This window comes from Pseudoliparis swirei, chromosome 18 (genome assembly GCF_029220125.1).
Source record: "Pseudoliparis swirei isolate HS2019 ecotype Mariana Trench chromosome 18, NWPU_hadal_v1, whole genome shotgun sequence".
In the NCBI taxonomy this organism is placed as follows: Eukaryota; Metazoa; Chordata; class Actinopteri; order Perciformes; family Liparidae; genus Pseudoliparis; species Pseudoliparis swirei.
In genome coordinates, this window is record NC_079405.1 from 911649 (window position 1) to 933997 (window position 22349).

The 22349-nt window shown below is 46.0% G+C and overlaps 1 protein-coding gene across 3 annotated transcripts in view; it reads left to right on the forward strand.

Annotated features, from left to right (window-relative positions):
• Positions 1-456: 456 nt before the first annotated feature.
• Positions 457-22349, forward strand: part of mmp24 (matrix metallopeptidase 24) — a 45233-nt gene continuing 23340 nt past the window's right edge. The window contains exons 1-7 of one of the 3 annotated variants that reach the window (XM_056437255.1): positions 744-796; positions 968-1099; positions 2424-2572; positions 4653-4769; positions 14104-14203; positions 14847-15054; positions 18602-18763. In XM_056437255.1, the coding sequence (XP_056293230.1) occupies positions 2517-2572; positions 4653-4769; positions 14104-14203; positions 14847-15054; positions 18602-18763 (643 nt within the window). In that variant the 5' untranslated portion in view covers positions 744-796; positions 968-1099; positions 2424-2516. Of the gene's footprint in view, positions 797-967; positions 1100-2423; positions 2573-4652; positions 4770-14103; positions 14204-14846; positions 15055-18601; positions 18764-22349 lie in introns of all 3 variants that reach the window. The other 2 variants (XM_056437253.1, XM_056437254.1) reach the window with 2 other exon arrangements.

A 22349-nucleotide genomic window follows, 5' to 3' on the forward strand; every position in this document is an offset into this window, starting at 1 on the left:
GTGGAAAACAGAGAGGGGCAGGAGGCCGGGGCAGTGTGGCTCTGTAACATCAGAGCCAGACTCTGGCTGGAGTTCAGGTTTTATAAACACATTGGAGACCTGGATGCTTTTAAACAACGCTGGTGTTTTAAAGGTATTGTTTGTTCTGTGGTGGAGGAGGAGCTGGTGTTTGCACCACTTTTTATCAGGTAAAACATGTTTTCTTTTTTTAAATGTTTTTTTATTTTGTTTGTTTGCTTTTATTTTAAACAACCTGATTTTTTAAAACACTTCATTTTTTAAAGAAACGTAGTAATGGAAAAAAAATGTAAATAAAGTGTTTTTCAAAAATCAAAACATCTCTCTCTCTGTCTCTCTGTCTCTCTCTCTCCCTCTCTCTGTCTCTCTCTCTCTCTCTCTCTCTCTTTGTCTCTCTCCCTCTCTCTGTCTCTCCCTCTCTCTCTCCTCCTTGATACCCGACCAACCTGCATCCGCGCCTGTGTAGTCGGCTTCCTCATGCAGCTGTTCCGCTCCACCTAGAGGAGCATGCGCAGTGGCCACGAGAGAGACAGAGAGAGATGAAGGAGGAGAGGATGAAGCGCGAGCACACGGACCGTTTTCTCCGGTAACAAAGCAGGAGCCGGAGTCTGGGATATTTGGGGGAATTTCGGAGACATCCATGGCGACGGGAGGAGGAGGAGTGAGGCGGAGGAGGAGGAGAGCCTGGCTCCCGGGGCTCTGCTGGAAGACCTGCTCCGTCCCGCTCCTGTTGTGGGTGCTGTCGGTCTGCGGGGAGGAGAAGACGCTCATCGTGGAGGTAGGCGGCTCACGGGCGCAGGGAGCCTCCTACTCCCCGGGGGGTCGTGCTCCTCCTCGGGATGTGTTCGGGTTGTATATGATATTCATATCGTGCGTGTTTCTTCACCACCGCCGCGCGCGCGCCGGGACCCGGATGAATGAACGCAGCGCGAGCTTCTTTTGTTTGCAGACGCGCGCCCCGCACGTCCAGTGAAGACTTCCCTGGTGACAAAGCGCGCGTCCCGTTGGATGCTCTGCTTCTGTCGCGGCCGCGCAGCCGGACAACGCGCGCGACCCTTGATGGACCGTAACACATGGGGGGGTAAGAGGCACCGACGCTCGCGTGTCTCTGGAACGAGCTGCCGGCGCGCGTGCTCATAAATAGTCATGAGGAGTGTTTTTAAAGTGAAACTGGACGAGCGCGTTCATGTGCAGCTCGGGCCAAATATAGCCTCCCTTTATAATTCATGGGAACGGCAGAGGAGGAGGAGAAGAGGAGGAGAAGAGGAGGAAGAGAGGAGGAGGAGAGGAGGGAGAGAGGAAGAGAGGAGGAGAGGAAGAGGGAGAGAGGAGGGAGAGGAAGAGAAGAGGAGAGGAGAAGAGGAGGAGAGGAAGAGAGGAGAGGAGGAGGAGGGAGAGGAAGAGAGGAGAGGAAGAGAGGAGAGGAGGAGGACAAAGACAGTGTGTGGATGAGTGTGTTGTGATGCTTCATGTTTCACCTTCAGCAGGTGGAAGCAGAGCGGCTCCTGACCGGTGGTGGTGGTGGTTGTTGTTGTTGTTGTTTGTTTTGTGACCATCATCACCTTTCTTTGGGAAACATTTGGGTCATGCTTTATAAAATCAGTGGTAGAGGAGTGTGTGTGTCTTTGTATGTGTGTGTGTGTCTTTGTATGTATGTGTGTCTTTGTATGTGTGTGTGTCTTTGTATGTGTGTGTGTGTGTGTATGTGTGTATGTGTGTGTGTATGTGTGTGTCTTTGTGTATGTGTGTGTGTCTTTGTATGTGTGTCTGTCTGTGTGTGTGTGTGTGTATATATGTATGTGTGTGTGTCTTTGTATGTGTGTGTGTGTATGTGTGTGTGTCTCTTTGTATGTGTGTGTGTCTCTTTGTGTGTGTATGTGTGTGTGTCTCTTTGTATGTATGTGTGTGTGTGTATGTGTGTGTGTGTCTCTTTGTATATGTGTGTGTGTCTTTTTGTAAGCGTGTGTATGTGTGTGTGTGTGTCTTTGTAAGTATGTGTATGTGTGTGTGTCTTTGTAAGTATGTGTGTGTATGTGTGTGTGTCTTTGTAAGTATGTGTGTGTGTGTGTCTTTGTATGTGTGTGTGTGTGTGTTTCCTGGTTGCTGCCACACACTCTGACATATTAATGACCGACTGAGATGAAGAGCTCAGCCTCCTCCTCGTTATCTCTCACCTCCCTGTTCCTCTTCCTCTCTTCCTGTCATATTGTGTAAACAACGTTCCTTGGTTCTTCGGTTCCTCGGTTCCTCAGTTTTTCTCTGACTTCTTCCCTCGTGTCTTTGCGTCTTCTCTTCCTTCTCTCCATCCGCCTTTCTTTTCTCTTCAAGAAGCGTCACATGATGTTACTGAGTGTTTGAAATGGTCACCTGATGCTCGTGAATGTTCCTGACCTCTGACCTCTCAGACCTGGCTGAAGACCTACGGCTACCTGCTGCCTCACGACGTGCGCACCTCCGACCTGCGGCAGGAGAAGGCCCTGCAGTCGGCCGTGGCCGCCATGCAGCGCTTCTACGGCATCCCGGTGACGGGGGTCCTGGACCAGACCACCGTGGAGTGAGTCTGGCTGTTTGTTCTCCCCGGGCCTCGTGGAGTGTGAGAAGCTCACACACCACGAGGCAGCTGATCCGGTTCCACGGGATCCGGTTCTCATTTTACAGAAGAAAAGAACCAGAACCAGAACCGAGAAGATTCGACGAGAATCTGCCCCAAAATACAAAATCTAAGTCTTTGTGTAGACGTTACACCTTCAGCCAGGTGACGGTGACACAGCACCCCACAGGATGGTGTGTGGTTGATTGTGGTGTTAATTGGTTGTTAATAGGTTTTTAATTGGATTTCTAATGTGATTGTTAATTGGCTGTTCATTGGTTAATATATTTTTTAATTGGTTGTTACTATTTTTTTAATTGGATTGTTAATTGGTTGTTAATTGGGTGACGGGGGTCACACATCACCTTTTCATATTTTGTTTTTTGGGGCCATTTCTCATCAAATCTTGCCGGGGCGTCGCTCCTCTTGATGAGTTCAGACAACTTGAAGTTATTATGTAGAACTCTGCAGGAATAGAACCAACACATATCACATTTAATACAATATCACATTGTATTAAATGTGATATTTGGTCCCTCATTTAAAATCATTGAATCTTTATTATATATATATATATATATATATACACTACCGTCTAAAGTTTGGGGTCACCCAGAAAATGTTTTCCATGAAAAATCTTTTTTATTCATCAAATGAATTCAAACTAAATATAAAATCTCGTCAAGATGTCGACGAGGTTATAAATAATGATTTTCATTGTAAATATGAATGTAGTTCTTCTTGTGGCTCAAAGGAAGGCCAGTTGTATAGCTTCTCTCAGCAGCATAACTGTTTTCAGCTGCGCTCACATAAAAAGGGTTTCAAGGGTTTTCTACCCCTCCGCTAGACTTCTAAGGCGATAACACAAAGTACCATCAGAACACTGGAGATGGGCCTCTACACACCTCTGTAGAGCGTTAACCCTAACCCTCTACAGAGGTGTGTAGAGGGTTAAAGTTAGGGTTAACCCTAACCCTCTACAGAGGTGTGTAGAGGGTTAAAGTTAGGGTTAACCCTAACCCTCTACAGAGGTGTATAGAGGGTTAAAGTTAGGGTTAACCCTAACACTCTACAGAGGTGTGTAGAGGGTTAAAGTTATGGTTAACCCTAACGCTCTACAGAGGTGTGTAGAGGGTTAAAGTTAGGGTTAACCCTAACGCTCTACAGAGGTGTGTAGAGGGTTAAAGTTAGGGTTAACCCTAACGCTCACATAGGTGTGTAGAGGGTTAAAGGGTTAACCCTAACGCTCTACAGAGGTGTGTAGGGGTTAAAGTTAGGTTAACCCAACGCCTACAGAGGTGTGTAGAGGGTTTAAAGTTAGGGTTAACCCTAACGCCTACAGAGGTGTGTAGAGGGTTAAAGTTAGGGTTAACCCTCACGCTCTACATAGGTGTATAGAGGGTTAAAGTTAGGTTAAACCCTAATAACTCTAACCCTCTACAGAGGTGTGGAGGGTTAAAGTTAGGGTAACCCTAATGCTCTACAGAGGTGTGTAGAGGTTAAAGTTAGGTTAACTCTAACCTCTACAGAGGTGTGTAGAGGGTTAAAGTTAGGGTTAACCCTACTCTACAGAGGTGTGTAGAGGGTTAAAGTTAGAGTTAACCCTAACCTCTACAGAGGTGTAGAGGGTTAAAGTTAGGGTTAACCCTAATGCTCTACAGAGGTGTGTAGAGGGTTAAAGTTAGGGTTAACCCTAACGCTCTACAGAGGTGTATAGAGGGTTAAAGTTAGGGTTAACCCTAACGCTCTACAGAGGTGTGTAGAGGGTTAAAGTTAGGGTTAACCCTAACGCTCTACAGAGGTGTGTAGAGACTTCATTGAACACCAGAGAAGTCATTACACATGGACTATGGAGAGATTTGTTTATTATGTAATGTTGGACATTTCTACGTGACTCCTAACTTCTGAGTGTGTTTCATGTCCTTCATGCAACGCAATGAGAGACTTATCAATAATCATTGACAGTGACTTCCTGTGAGGTAACGTGACTTCCTGTGAGGTAATGTGACTTCCTGTGAGGTAACGTGACTTCCTGTGGCTGTAGGTGGATGCGGAGGCCTCGCTGCGGCGTCCCCGACCAGCCTCACGGCGGCCGGCGGCCGAGGAACAAACGCTACGCCCTGACGGGGCAGAAGTGGAGGGACAAGAAGATCTCCTACAGGTCTTCATCCTTCCTTTGTTCCCCCTCTTCTCTCATTCCCTTACACCCCCTCCTCCTCCCTCCCTCGTTGTCTCTCTCTTTCCCAGTCTGGACTCGGCTAATGTAAATTAGCTCCGTCCCAAAGGGCCCTGAATGCATCACATCCACCCACGCCCTCTCCCTCTCTCTCTCTCTCTCGTCTTCCTCCACCTTGTTCTCTTCTTCTCCGTCTAGATGCAGTAAAGCTTTCACAGCGATGCTCAGCCATGTAATACAGGGTTAGACCACTAGACCACCAACAGTCAGGGTTAGACCACTAGACCACCAACAGTCAGGTCTAGACCACAAGACCACCAACAGTCAGGGTTAGACCACTAGACCACCAACAGTCAGGGTTAGACCACTAGACCACCAACAGTCAGGGTTAGACCACTAGACCACCAACAGTCAGGGTTAGACCACTAGACCACCAACAGTCAGGGTTAGACCACTAGACCACCAACAGTCAGGTCTAGACCACAAGACCACCAACAGTCAGGGTTAGACCACTAGACCACCAACAGTCAGGTCTAGACCACTAGACCACCAACAGTCAGGGTTAGACCACTAGACCACCAACAGTCAGGGTTAGACCACTAGACCACCAACAGTCAGGGTTAGACCACTAGACCACCAACAGTCAGGGTTAGACCACTAGACCACCAACAGTCAGGGTTAGACCACTAGACCACCAACAGTCAGGGTTAGACCACTAGACCACCAACAGTCAGGGTTAGACCACTAGACCACCAACAGTCAGGGGTTAGACCACTAGACCACCAACAGTCAGGGTTAGACCACTAGACCACCAACAGTCAGGGTTAGACCACTAGACCACCAACAGTCAGGGTTAGACCACTAGACCACCAACAGTCAGGGTTAGACCACTAGACCACCAACAGTCAGGTCTAGACCACTAGACCACCAACAGTCAGGGTTAGACCACTAGACCACCAACAGTCAGGATTAGACCACTAGACCACCAACAGTCAGGGTTAGACCACTAGACCACCAACAGTCAGGGTTAGACCACTAGACCACCAACAGTCAGGTCTAGACCACTAGACCACCAACAGTCAGGTTAGACCACTAGACCACCAACAGTCAGGGTTAGACCACTAGACCACCAACAGTCAGGAACTGGTCTCTCTTTTCACAGACTCCATTTCCACCAGCCGACTCACAGCTTCCCAGCTCTAATGTAAATTACGGCACTCCCACGAGACCCTGAAGGCATCTCAGGCTGTTCTGCGTTGACAGGGTGTCCGCGGGTCCTTAAAAAGTCTTAAATTGCTTTTCCTAAAAATAAGGCCTTAAAAAGTCTTAAATTGTCTTAAATTCAGATTGGATTGGTCTTAAATTTTGTGGGTGTCATGTCACTGTGAATATGAGGCGATCTGTTCCGCCAGGTCTCATATTTTGCTCCGGTCGCTCTGCGGTGTCTCTGGTGTCACCGGGCCCCCTTCTCTTAAAGGGGCCCGCGTATTCGGTCCCATCCCCTACAACGTGAAGCATCGGCTAGTTTAGAAAACATGGGGGATGCAAGTTCAACAACGGCTTGAAAAGAACGAGTGTTTCTGGTCACGGTCGGTGAAATGCTTCTGAAGCTGCGTTGTCGGGAGACTTTCCAGCGGTGGAATCTCACGAGCAGAGCAAGAAGCACAGAGACTAGCGAGGCCGCCAGCAGCCATGGGCTAGCTGCTGCTCCGCCGCCAGCAACGACGTCAACGCTACAACGCTGGAGGTCACCGGAGGAAATCCAGCGCCGTGCAACAAAGAGCTCATCACCGAAGACCAACAGGGCGGTGCGTTCTTCATTCTGTTCCACGAGACTCTGGACCAGACCACCACGAGACTCTGAACCAGACCACCATGAGACCCTGAACCAGACCACCATGAGACTCTGAACCAGACCACCATGAGACCCTGAACCAGACCACCACGAGACTCTGGACCAGACCACCATGAGACTCTGGACCAGACCACCACGAGACTCTGGACCAGACCACCACGAGACTCTGGACCAGACCACCATGAGACTCTGGACCAGACCACCATGAGACTCTGGACCAGACCACCATGAGACCCTGAACCAGACCACCATGAGACTCTGGACCAGACCACCACGAGACTCTGGACCAGACCACCACGAGACTCTGGACCAGACCACCATGAGACCCTGAACCAGACCACCATGAGACTCTGGACCAGACCACCATGAGACTCTGGACCAGACCACCATGAGACTCTGGACCAGACCACCACGAGACTCTGGACCAGACCACCATGAGACTCTGGACCAGACCACCATGAGACTCTGGACCAGACCACCATGAGACTCTGGACCAGACCACCGCGAGACTCTGGACCAGACCACCACGAGACTCTGGACCAGACCACCACGAGACTCTGGACCAGACCACCGTGAGACTCTGAACCAGACCACTGCGAGACTCTGGACCAGACCACCATGAGACTGAACCAGACCACCATGAGACTCTGGACCAGACCACCACGAGACTCTGGACCAGACCACCACGAGACTCTGGACCAGACCACCGTGAGACTCTGAACCAGACCACCGCGAGACTCTGGACCAGACCACCATGAGACTCTGAACCAGACCACCACGAGACTCTGGACCAGACCACCATGAGACTCTGGACCAGACCACCATGAGACTCTGGACCAGACCACCACGAGACTCTGGACCAGACCACCATGAGACTCTGGACCAGACCACCATGAGACTCTGGACCAGACCACCATGAGACTCTGGACCAGACCACCATGAGACTCTGGACCAGACCACCATGAGACTCTGGACCAGACCACCGCGAGACTCTGGACCAGACCACCACGAGACTCTGAACCAGACCACCATGAGACTCTGAACCAGACCACCACGAGACTCTGGACCAGACCACCACGAGACTCTACGAGACTCCAGACCACCATGAGACTCTGGACCAGACCACCATGAGACTCTGGACCAGACCACCGCGAGCAGACAGCTGGACTTCATGTGCTCTCGGTTCAGTGACCCGGTCCCGTCAGGATCCTCTGGAGCTCATGGGCCGTGACACCAGGACCGACTTCAGCATCTCAAAGTAAGTCTGCCATAAATATATGTATTAACTAACCTCTTGTATATGAGTCTGTGTTTCATATAGTTAAGCTTTACTCGTGTGTCAAGTTAATAACAGCTATGCATAGGCGCACTACACATTAATTAGACTAACACAAATAGTTTTATAATGGTAGTAGAGTGGTGTTTACCTGTCAATATGTCTACATAGTGTTCACTAGGCTCAAGGGTTGGCTCACGTTGCTTAATTTGTAAAAATAGTTTTCATTCATTATCGTGACCATTTATCCTGAGTGTCCATTTGTTAGTCACGTTTGTTGGCGGTGACTGGGGGTTCTTTGACGCTTGTGTTGTGAAATAAATGAAATCCAAAGCGGTCCAAGTACAGTTCCAAGTGGTTGGTTTATTAACAAAATGGATGGTACCACTTGTGGGTAGAAAATAAATCAATAAACAAAGTTTCAGAGCACAAAAAAGCAGCGAGGCCTTTCCTCCAGCAACATAATCAGACAGCAAGATCAAAAGCTGTGTGCTCCCAGTCAGCCGCCCCTCCCCCAGGTCACGCTCCTATTTATTGGCCTTTCGACCTGTAGAGGGCACAAATTCTCAGAAAATATAAATAAATACAAGCATTAAAATAACTTATAGAAATGGCTCCTACATTCATATTGATCCAGTCTGACATTAATCTGAAGTGGTGTCATGAAGAGATGTGTTGCCTGTTGTATGGCTAATGTCTGCCTTTTCTTTCTTTTTTCCAGGAGAATGGACCAAATGTCAACTGGAAGTTTTTATATTAATACAGTTTGAAAAGGATTGTTTTCCTAGTATATTCACAAAAGCTCAGGAGGAGACGTATGAACCTGTGACACACACCCATCACATAGAGACATGATAACTAACTCACACACACATACATTCTATTATGTAAATGCATTTGCATTTTAAAAGCAGCTGGAATTGTTATTTATGTTATTTTATCGATTTTTTTGTTCAAAAGGTACTAATATGTTGCTCGTATTTTTTAAAATATATTTACTTGATGTTATAAGCATTTGTTCATGGGACCTAAATGTTCTGAAAATGTTGTATTAATAAATATAATTTACAACAGCAATGACATTGTTGTGTTATCCTTTCGCATTACACCATACTGTTCATTTTGAACAAACTGTGTTTAGATTAATGTATATTTACACTTTTGATTTGTATTTCCATCACAAGTTAGGTCTTAAATTGTATTTAAACGTGTTCTTAAAAAGTCTTAAATTTCACTTGTTTATTCCTGTAGACACCCTGAGCCCACGGCGGGGGATCCGGTCCGATCCGGTCCGATCCGGTTCCCCCTCAGAAGCACCTCCTCGTGTTTCAGCTGCTATCAGCTGTCGGTGTCGTCTTCTGTCCGCTGCAGCGCCCCCTATCGCCGAGCCTTCGAACTACACTCGTTAGGACAGCAGGGCTCAAGTGTCACGCATTGAGCGTGAGACTCACGCATTTCGGTCTTACGTCACGCACTCCCGCCACACATCGTATTTCTCACGCTGAAAAAAACTCTCGGCTATTTAATGTTTTAATGTGCCGCAGCGCGCCAACATGAGCCGCGCTGCCCTCACCGTGGAGGAATCAAGCGCTCCCCTGGAGTTCTGCTGTGAGGTGCCACTTATCAGCCAATCAAAAAAAAGAAATGGGCGACACAATAGCCAATCAGAAAAAACGTATCTGTTGTATCTGGGTAAGATTTAATCCAGCAACCAATGAAAATAAAGCATCCTGGATAGATATGTCCCTCTTGCCCAGGGGTCCCCAAACTTTTTCCTGAGAGGGCCACATAACGTTTCCCTTGTCTGCTGGAGGGGGGGGGGCGTGCTGCTGCTGCTGCTGCCACTCGCTGTGAGCGCTGCGCATGCAGACAGCATTTAACGGAGCGGAGCAGCGCGTGATAGATAGATATGTACTTTATTAATCCCCCAAGCGGAAATTTGTCGTCACGGTAGCAGCACCAATAAACTAAACACACGAGAATAAAATATAAAATATAAAAAACAGGGATGAAAGATAAAGATGTATACAAGTAAAATATAAAATAGAAAATGAAGTATATATATGTATATAAAATGAAACGTATATGTATATATATATACACACACACAAACAAATATAATACAATGACTGTGCAAAGTATACAAAGTAAAATATAAAATACAAAATAAAATATATATGTATATATATACACAACATATATGCATACACAAATATAATACAATACTAATGACTGCAGTGTAAAATTTAATTAAATATTAAAATATTAAATATAGACAGTGTGCAAAGTGTGTGTATGTGTGTAGTGTAAATGAAATGTGTGTGTATGTGTGTAGTGTAAATAAATGAAATGTGTGAAGTGCAGATCAACATAGTGTAAATATTAAGTTATTATTGCACTAGGATCTGGCAAGAGGTGATCTGTTGTAGAGCCTCATAGCCGTCGGCAGGTTCTCCTGTATCTGTCCTTGTGGCAGCGGAGCGTGAGGAGACGTCTGGAGAAAGTCCTCCTCTGTCCCTGTAGTGCGCTCTGATCGCTCTCTTGATGAAGTATTGACACTAAAGATATGCTAATGTAACGGATGTGAAACGGCATAGAAGAAGTCGACTCCGATGATAGATTTTCCCAGCATTTATTTATGCTGCAGAAGACAACAGAAAACACTTATTGCCTTCTGGTCCATCTTTGCACTTCCCTCTGCAATACAAAACCATTGTGTATGGAAGGCAGGACCACACTAAATACAAATAACAACAATTATCAAAAACATGTAACATACAAGGGGGAAACAGCGACCCCCAATGGACAAAACAAATAACTGCATGAGCTAAAGTAATTTCAACAGAAACAACAAAAATTCCAACATTGAACAAAAGGGAAACAAATACCTGCAGAAGACAACAGAAAACACTTATTGCCTTCTGGTCCATCTTTGCACTTCCTATACAAACAAAACAACATTTAGACAAGGAAAACATACGTCAGGGCGACCGGATGTGGCCAGACAAACGGCGCCAAAGTGGCTCAATGAGACCGTCACAAAACGTTTACTTTGACCGTTCAAATCACACAACAGCTGGACACCGTGATCGTATCAGCGACCGTTAACGTGTGTAACATAAACGGTTACTTTCCATTAAAGAATAGAGCCAAAACAGTGCAACATAATTTTCCACTCGACTCACCCTCAGCAATATGAAATCATTGTGAGGGAGAGACGGACTCAGGAGCAGGAAGTGCAACAGATGGAAAGCAATTTCCGCAGGAAACAGAATTTTAAAAATAACGCTAAATAAAAATGGCTCATTAAAATAAAATTCACAAACACTCAACAATATCGTTGAACAACAAACAAAAATAAAATACAATACATTGAAAACAAGAAATAACAGAATGTATTTCTAACTCCGTTACACTAAATCACATCGCTCTTAACGTACGGGTACTTTGTTAGCATCGCTACACCGTGCAGCGTGACAGTGTGTAAAGTTGTGTAACTCCAGCTGCTCATCCTGATGAACTGTGTATCATCTGGTCAGAGACTAACGGCCTCATAGTGGATCATCAATGCTCTGACGGCTCCATGTAGTTTCATTCATATCTTGTCGGCTAAAACTAATATTACTGACATTTGTTAAGTGTTGAAAAAGTTGGTAAAAAGTGAACCATACAGATATTTTATTTATTACTATTATAGATAAATATACCAGTGTCTTATTTATGGTATACTGTTTTTGTGGTATTGTATCAGTATCATGATATTTATGGCAGGTATGGTATAGAAGATCATGAGGCAGAACAGATTCAAGGAACAGACTCAAGGAACAGACTCATGGAACAGACTCAAGGACCAGACTCAAGGACCAGACTCAAGGAACAGATTCAAGGAACAGACTCAAGGAACAGACTCAAGGACCAGACTCAAGGAACAGACTCAAGGACCAGACTCATGGAACAGACTCATGGAACAGACTCAAGGAACAGACTCAAGGACCAGACTCAAGGACCAGACTCGAGGACCAGACTCAAGGACCAGACTCAAGGAACAGACTCAAGGAACAGACTCATGGACCAGACTCGAGGACCAGACTCGAGGACCAGACTCAAGGACCAGACTCGAGGAACAGACTCAAGGGCCAGACTCAAGGACCAGACTCAAGGACCAGACTCGAGGAACAGACTCGAGGAACAGACTCAAGGAACAGACTCATGGAACAGACTCAAGGAACAGACTCCAGGAACAGACTCGAGGAACAGACTCGAGGACCAGACTCAAGGACCAGACTCAAGGAACAGACTCAAGGAACAGACTCAAGGACCAGACTCGAGGAACAGACTCGAGGAACAGACTCGAGGAACAGACTCATGGAACAGACTCAAGGAACAGACTCAAGGAACAGACTCAAGGAACAGACTCAAGGAACAGACTCATGGAACAGACTCAAGGAACAGACTCATGGAACAGACTCAAGGAACAGACTCAAGGAACAGACTCATGGAACAGACTCAAGGAACAGACTCAAGGAACAGACTCAAGGAACAGACTCAAGGAACAGACTCATGGAACAGACTCGAGGAACAGACTCGAGGAACAGACTCATGGAACAGACTCGAGGAACAGACTCGAGGAACAGACTCAAGGAACAGACTCGAGGAACAGACTCGAGGACCAGACTCGAGGAACAGACTCGAGGAACAGACTCGAGGAACAGACTCGAGGAACAGACTCGAGGAACAGACTCGAGGAACAGACTCATGGAACAGACTCAAGGAACAGACTCATGGACCAGACTCAAGGAACAGACTCCAGGAACAGACTCAAGGACCAGACTCATGGAACAGAATCATGGAACAGACTCGAGGAACAGACTCATGGAACAGACTCAAGGAACAGACTCGAGGAACAGACTCAAGGAACAGACTCGAGGCTCAGCAGAGCACAAGTCTTGAAGACTTGTTCACGGCAACAACAAAAATTACTATTATTATGGTATTATAGGGCCGATCACTGACTTGGTGTCAGAATGGAGGACCTATAGATTATCATACAACGTTCCCCCCCCCCCCCCCCCCCATCCTTCTCACCTTTTTCACCCCTGACCCGTTTTCATGCCTGGTGTGTGTGTGTGTGATAGAATACCATCTGTGTGTTTTGGCCTCAATGCCATAACGTTCCACATCATTTACTCAAATCAGACAACTGCTCCCTAGCTGTCTGGCACACACACACAGACACACACACAGACACACACACAGACAGACACACACACAGACACACACACAGACACACACACAGACACACACCGACCTCCTACGAAGACATAATGCTCTATTATGAAATTATTCAGAATGTTATCTGTGTAATTCTGAAGAAGTCTAACGACCGTAAAGCAGAAGAAGAGAAGGAGGACTTCAACTCCCAGAAGGCTTTGCTCCCCGGGAGACTGCAGATGTTAGCTGGGATGCAGCTTTAACACATGAAGCATAGACTTCTCTACAACCAGAGGAGCCCCCTGGTGGTCAGGAGAGAGAATGCAGCTTTAACACATGAAGCATAGACTTCTATACAACCAGAGGAGTCGCCCCCTGGTGGTCAGGAGAGAGAATGCAGCTTTAACACATGAAGCATAGACTTCTATACAACCAGAGGAGCCCCCTGGTGGTCAGGAGAGAGAATGCAGCTTTTACACATGAAGCATAGACTTCTATACAACCAGATGAGTCGCCCCCTGGTGGTCAGGAGAGAGAATGCAGCTTTAACACATGAAGCATAGACTTCTATACAACCAGAGGAGCCCCCTGGTGGTCAGGAGAGAGAATGCAGCTTTTACACATGAAGCATAGACTTCTATACAACCAGAGGAGTCGCCCCCTGGTGGTCAGGAGAGAGAATGCAGCTTTAACACATGAAGCATAGACTTCTATACAACCAGAGGAGTCGCCCCCTGGTGGTCAGGAAAGAGAATGCAGCTTTAACACATGATGCATAGACTTCTATACAACCAGAGGAGTCGCTCATTTTGTTTTCCAGCCTCTCTTCTCTGCTTCTGATAATCACTCCATCTGTCCTCCCTCCTCCCTCCTCCCTGATGCTGGTAGATGTAGGAACGTTGATATCGGCCTCCACTGTGGTTATTACGGACGTTTCTCAATGCTCTGTTGTTGTTGTTGTTGTTTTTCCTCTGCAGCATCTCAAACTTCACACCCAAAGTGGGAGAGAAGGACACGCAGAGAGCGATCCGACACGCCTTCAACGTGTGGCAGACGGTCACGCCGCTCACCTTCCAGGTCAGAGGTCACATCCTCAGTCTCACTGCAGACTTGTATCATTATTATTACTATTATTATTTTAAATAATATTATTATTATGTATTATTATTATTACTATTATTATTATTTTTAATAATATTATTATGTATTATTATTATTACTATTATTAATATGTATAAATATTATGTATGATTATAATTTGTTATTATTATTTATTATTCATATGTATTATTGTGTTTCATTATTATGTTTTATTATGATATATTATTACTATTATTATTACGACTATTATTATGTATTATTATTACTACGATTATGTATTATTATGTATGATTGTTGTTTGTTATTAGTATTTTTTATTAATATGTATTTTTGTGTATTATTATGTATTCTTGTGATATATTATTATGTATTATTGTGATATATTATTATAATTATTTTTTATTATTATGTATTATTATTATTGTGTCAGCGCTTGGCTTATTGAATCCACTCCGGCCTTCTGGTCCAGTTTGAGCTTCTCAGTCTGGACTCTGTGTTGATATCAATATTTACACCAATAAACATCCAGTTGATTTAATTCTAAGATTACAAATATAAAAACCTCTTATTCTGAAAGATAAGTTGTATTGATGAGGCGACTGAGTTCAAGTTCCCTCAGCAGGAGGTCCCGTACGCGGAGATCAAGAATGACGGGAAGGAGGCGGACATCATGATCTTCTTCGCCTCGGGTTTCCATGGCGACAGCTCTCCGTTCGACGGGGAGGGCGGTTTCCTGGCGCACGCCTACTTCCCCGGCGCCGGCATCGGGGGCGACACCCACTTCGACTCGGACGAGCCGTGGACGCTGGGCAACGCCAACCACGACGGTGAGGGGCGGGAAGGGGGTGTGGCCTATCTCAGAGCTCTAAACCATCAGCAGTTAGGTTTAGACCACTAGACCACCAACACTACCACTTTAGTCCACAGGGGGCAGCAGAACCAACACTACCACTTTAGTCCACAGGGGGCACCAGAACCAACACTACCACTTTAGTCCACAGGGGGCAGCAGAACCAACACTACCACTTTAGTCCACAGGGGGCGCCAGAACCAACACTACCACTTTAGTCCACAGGGGGCAGCAGAACCAACACTACCACTTTAGTCCACAGGGGGCACCAGAACCAACACTACCACTTTAGTCCACAGGGGGCAGCAGAACCACCACTACCACTTTAGTCCACAGGGGGCCAGAACCAACACTACCACTTTAGTCCACAGGGGGCACCAGAACCAACACTACCACTTTAGTCCACAGGGGCCAGCTGAACCAACACTACCACTTTAGTCCACAGGGGCAGAACCAACACTACCACTTTAGTCCACAGGGGCAGCAGAACCAACACTACCACTTTAGTCCACAGGGGCAGCAGAACCAACACTACCACTTTAGTCCACAGGGGCGCCAGAACCAACACTACCACTTTAGTCCACAGGGGCACCAGAACCAACACTCCCACTTTAGTCCACAGGGGCGTCAGAACCAACACTACCACTTTAGTCCACAGGGCACCAGAACCAACACTACCACTTTAGTCCACAGGGGGCACCAGAACCAACACTACCACTTTAGTCCACAGGGGGCGCCAGAACCAACATTACCACTTTAGTCCACAGGGGGCACCAGAACCAACACTACCACTTTAGTCCACAGGGGGCATCAGAACCAACACTACCACTTTAGTCCACAGGGGGCAGCAGAACCAACACTACCACTTTAGTCCACAGGGGGCAGCAGAACCAACACTACCACTTTAGTCCACAGGGGGCGTCAGAACCAACACTACCACTTTAGTCCACAGGGGTCGCCAGAACCAACATTACCACTTTAGTCCACAGGAGGCAGCAGAACCAACACTACCACTTTAGTCCACAGGGGGCACCAGAACCAACACTACCACTTTAGTCCACAGGGGCAGCAGAACCAACACTACCACTTTAGTCCACAGGGGCACCAGAACCAACACTACCACTTTAGTCCACAGGGGCAGCAGAACCAACACTACCACTTTAGTCCACAGGGGGCAGCAGAACCAACACTACCACTTTAGTCCACAGGGGGCACCAGAACCAACACTACCACTTTAGTCCACAGGGGGCAGCAGAACCAACACTACCACTTTAGTCCACAGGGGGCAGAACCAACACTACCACTTTAGTCCACAGGGGGCACCAGAACCAACACTACCACTTTAGTCCACAGGGGGCGCCAGAACCAACATTACCACTTTAGTCCACAGGAGGCAGCAGAACCAACACTACCACTTTAGTCCACAGGGGGCACCAGAACCAACACTACCACTTTAGTCCACAGGGGGCAGCAGAACCAACACTACCACTTTAGTCAACAGGGGCACCAGAACCAACACTACCACTTTAGTCCACAGGGGCAGCAGAACCAACACTACCACTTTAGTCCACAGGGAGCAGCAGAACCAACACTACCACTTTAGTCCACAGGGGGCAGAACCAACACTACCACTTTAGTTCACAGGGGGCAGCAGAACCAACACTACCACTTTAGTCCACAGGGAGCAGCAGAACCAACACTACCACTTTAGTCCACAGGGGCAGCAGAACCAACAGTACCTCTTTAGTCCACAGGGGGCCAGAACCAACACTACCACTTTAGTCCACAGGGGCGCCAGAACCAACACTACCACTTTAGTCCACAGGGGCAGCAGAACCAACACTACCACTTTAGTCCACAGGGGCGCCAGAACCAACACTACCACTTTAGTCCACAGGGGCAGCAGAACCAACACTACCACTTTAGTCCACAGGGGCGCCAGAACCAACACTACCACTTTAGTCCACAGGGGCAGCAGAACCAACACTACCACTTTAGTCCACAGGGGGCACCAGAACCAACACTACCACTTTAGTCCACAGGGGGCAGCAGAACCACCACTACCACTTTAGTCCACAGGGGGCGCCAGAACCAACACTACCACTTTAGTCCACAGGGGGCACCAGAACCAACACTACCACTTTAGTCCACAGGGGGCAGCAGAACCAACACTACCACTTTAGTCCACAGGGGGCAGCAGAACCAACACTACCACTTTAGTCCACAGGGGGCGCCAGAACCAACATTACCACTTTAGTCCACAGGGGGCAGCAGAACCACCACTACCACTTTAGTCCACAGGGGGCGCCAGAACCAACACTACCACTTTAGTCCACAGGGGGCGCCAGAACCAACACTACCACTTTAGTCCACAGGGGGCACCAGAACCAACACTCCCACTTTAGTCCACAGGGGGCGTCAGAACCAACACTACCACTTTAGTCCACAGGGGGCACCAGAACCAACACTACCACTTTAGTCCACAGGGGGCACCAGAACCAACACTACCACTTTAGTCCACAGGGGGCGCCAGAACCAACATTACCACTTTAGTCCACAGGGGGCACCAGAACCAACACTACCACTTTAGTCCACAGGGGGCATCAGAACCAACACTACCACTTTAGTCCACAGGGGGCAGCAGAACCAACACTACCACTTTAGTCCACAGGGGGCAGCAGAACCAACACTACCACTTTAGTCCACAGGGGGCAGCAGAACCAACACTACCACTTTAGTCCACAGGGGGCGCCAGAACCAACATTACCACTTTAGTCCACAGGGGGCAGCAGAACCAACACTACCACTTTAGTCCACAGGGGCACCAGAACCAACACTACCACTTTAGTCCACAGGGGCAGCAGAACCAACACTACCACTTTAGTCCACAGGGGCACCAGAACCAACACTACCACTTTAGTCCACAGGGGCAGCAGAACCAACACTACCACTCTAGACCACATGTGGTAGCAGAAGCAACAGTACCACTTTAGTGCAGAGCGGGCACCAGAACCAACGCTACCACTTTAGTCGACAGGGGGCAGGAGAACCAACACTACCACTTTAGTCCACAGGGGGCAGCAGAACCAACACTACCACTTTAGTCCACAGGGGGCACCAGAACCAACACTACCACTTTAGTCCACAGGGGGCGCCAGAACCAACATTACCACTTTAGTCCACAGGGGGCAGCAGAACCAACACTACCACTTTAGTCCACAGGGGGCACCAGAACCAACACTACCACTTTAGTCCACAGGGGGCGTCAGAACCAACACTACCACTTTAGTCCACAGGGGGCAGCAGAACCAACACTACCACTTTAGTCCACAGGGGGCAGCAGAACCAACACTACCACTTTAGTCCACAGGGGGCAGCAGCACCACCACTACCACTTTAGTCCACAGGGGGCGCCAGAACCAACAATTTAGACCCCGGTGTGTGACTCTTCATCCCCCTTTCTCCATCAATCTGATGCATTCTGGTTCAGCTCTCTCTCTCTCCCTCCCTCTCTCTCTCTCCAGGTAACGACCTGTTCCTGGTGGCGGTCCACGAGTTGGGCCACGCTCTGGGCCTGGAGCACTCCGACCACCCCAGCGCCATCATGGCTCCCTTCTACCAGTACATGGACACGCACAACTTCAAGCTGCCTCTGGACGACCTGCAGGGCATCCAGAAGATCTACGGTGAGGGGGCGGGGATTCAGAGGACCGCCTGGTCCTTTAGCGATGATATATATATATATATATAAATGTTTATATATACATATATATGTACATATATAGATATAAATGTTTATATATATATACATATATATATATATATATAAATGTTAATATATATATATACATACATATGTATACATATATATGTTTATATGTATACATTTACATCCATTTATACATATATATATATCCATGTTTATATATATATGTATATATATATATACATATATATGGATACATATATATGTTTATAGGTATACATTTACATCCATTTATACATATATATATACATGTTTATATATATGTTTATATATATATACATATATATATGTAAATATATATATGTATATATATATATAAATGTTTATATATATATATACATACATATGGATACATATATATATGTTTATAGGTATACATTTACATCCATTTATACATATATATATACATATTTATATATATGTATATATATATATATATATTAGGGGTGGGCACGTTAACGCGTTAATCTTGCGTTAACGCATCAATTAATTAACGCCGACAATTATTTTATCGCGCGTTAACGCAGGTTTTATTATTTATTTTATTGTTGTAAAAGTGTGTTGCTCACAGGCTTTTATTTTGTAAAAGTCTGCTACTGATTGCTGCGGAACCAGAAAAGAAAGTCATTCGCGGTTTAACAAACATGGAGAAGAGTACGGAGATTTTAAATGGCCATTTTCAATTTAAAGTTCTTAAAGACGGCAGAGTCGACAGAAACAAAGTGATATGTAATACTGCCAAGATGAATTGTCTTATCACCGGAGTACTTCCAGTCTTAAATATCATTTAAATGCTAAACACACCGTTGATGCAGCGAATCATACAACCAAACACACAGTGGAGCGAGGCTTCGGCAGACGAGCTGCAGGGAGGAGATCAACCAAGAGAACCAACGCCACAGCGAAGTGGAGAGCTACTGCAGGCCGGTTAGGATTGTGGAAGACGTCGGTCTGAGAAACATTTTGAGGATATCAACAAATGACGGCAGGTATGAGACGCCCTCAAGACACACATCACACGGAGAATACACGAGCTGGATGAAAGGAGAGGACTGCAAAGCGACAGCTTCACAACGTGCTGCTGCTCTCATGGGGACGACTGGACATCACTCGGTGACCACAATGACCTCGGAGTGACTGAGCATTATGTTGATGAGAAGTGGGCGCTGCATTCACATGCCCTGACTGATGAACACAGAGGAGACACATGATGCTGACACTTTACTGAAGTTGCACAGCAGTGGAATGTGTCAAATAAAGTCACCACACTGAGCAGATAGAGCACCAGAGATGATCGCTGCTGTGAGACGACTGCCTTTGATCATGTCCCTGCTTCGCGTCTCCAGCGTTCTGTCACAGTGTCTCTGCATCACTGCGTTGGACAATGTCCTGACAGATTTTATGGCACTTTAGTTCATATGGCAGAACATTTAAAATAAGTGTCAAGTTCTAGGAATTGACAAACTGCACTGAAAGTGTTTTCTGGTGTCTCACTCTAACAGGGACAACACATGTTATGGTACTTTCATTCATATGGCAGAACATTTAAAATAGAAGTGCGCTATACACTACTTTTGAATTAATTATTGGATTTTGCTAATACAAATGCGATTAATCGCGATTAATCAGGGAAATCATGCGATTAATCGCGATTAAAAATTGTAATCGTTGCCCAGCCCTAATATATATATATTAGTGCTGTGAAAAATAACGCGTTAACTCAGTTAATTAAATTACAGGTTTAACTAGTTTTTTTTTTTTAAACGCATTTAACGCATGCGCAGAATGAGCTTCCAATCCGTCTGTTGTTGGTCGTCGGGACGAAAAAAAAGTAACTTGCAAAATGAGCTTCCAATCCACCACTTCAATCTGAACTCTGTCCGCTCTCATGCAGACGGTCTGTTCATCGGTAATGATCCTTCCGCAGGTTCACCTCCGGAAACCTTGTTACGACTTTTACTTCCTGTAGATCAGGGTCTCAACACGTCGATCGCGACCCGCCAGTCGATCGCGGCGTAGTGTCGGTAGATCGCATGACATTAAAGAGATTGGCCCGCCCCCTGACATGTTCTCTAGAGCACGTCTTTGTTCTTTTATGAAACTAAACGTCTGTTGTTGATCGTATCTCCACAGCAGCATGTCATTTCTGTCTCTTCGCGTTGCGTTAACACTTATCGATCTCCGTCGCGCGCCACATAGCTCCGTGCGCGCATCGGGACCGAGCAAAACAAAAGTCACTTGTCAATCTGTCCACCTGTCCGGGCCGGTGAGGTTTCAGCTTTGCAGCGGTGTCCCCGCCGTCCCTTTCATCACGGCCCAGTTCATGAAGAAAACCCACACAGTCAGTTTGCCTCAGCAGCTGCTAGAGGAAGACTAGAGGCCTTTAGATTGTATCATGGTGGAGTTAATGGTTGACAAACAGAAAAAATGCTCTGTTTAACCCTCCTGTTACCTTTACATTTACTAACATATTTTACCCTCGGGGTCAATTTGACCCCAGCAATTAAAACCTCCAGAAAATTATTAGAATTAATATTGCTTCCCAAGTTTAAGTGTGAGGTACTTTATGTTTGTTTGTTGACTACCTAAATAGCCCTTTAAATAAATAAAAAAGTTGATATTTCTTATATGTTTGACAGTGAAAAACAGCCTGGGGTCAAATTGACCCCAAAGAACACCGACATTAAACATTGAATGGGGTCAAATTGACCTGAAAGGTAACAGGAGGGTTAAACATTCTGTTTAGGATGAAGATGTATTAATGTTCCATATGGAAGAAAACTGCTAAATAACTGCTGAGTTGCAGCACCATTGTATAGAAGAATGGATCAATGTATATATCCGTCTTTTGTCATAAATCTCTATGTTCTCACAAAATATACCGAGAATATCGGTAATATGTGATTAATCATGATTAATCCACAAAAACCTGTGATTAACCCGATTAAAAATTTTAATCGTTTCATAGCCCTAATATATATATATTAGGGCTGTCAATCGATTTAAAAAAATTAACTAATTAATCGCACATTTTGAAATTCATTAATCGCGATTAAAAGTTTTTTTCTTCTTCTTTTTAAAGACAAAACTTCACACAGAGCTGTGTTTTCAAAGAGGCTCCTACCTATAAAGTGCCAGCGAGGTATTTAATATCGTGGATGATAAATTGTTTCTTCAGTGAAACATCAGATTAGTAAAAAAAAAGAAGTATATTGAGACTCCATTGGTCCTGTCATCTTTACCACTGAACAGCAGAACCAGTGGCCTTGGTGACTGACTGACATTCACATATGTCACGTTCACCCTCTGGAGGCTGGGGCATTTTATACATTTTACAAAAAAATGTGAATTCACCTTTTAAAGGCGTTTGCATGTGACACACCCCCACGTGTTATACATCAAACATTCCAGAACAATCTCAGCTCTCTATATATTGAAACACATTGTCCTTGCGCCGTGTTCTCTGCTCTCTGACTGACAGGCTGCTATAGAGCCTCACCCGTGAG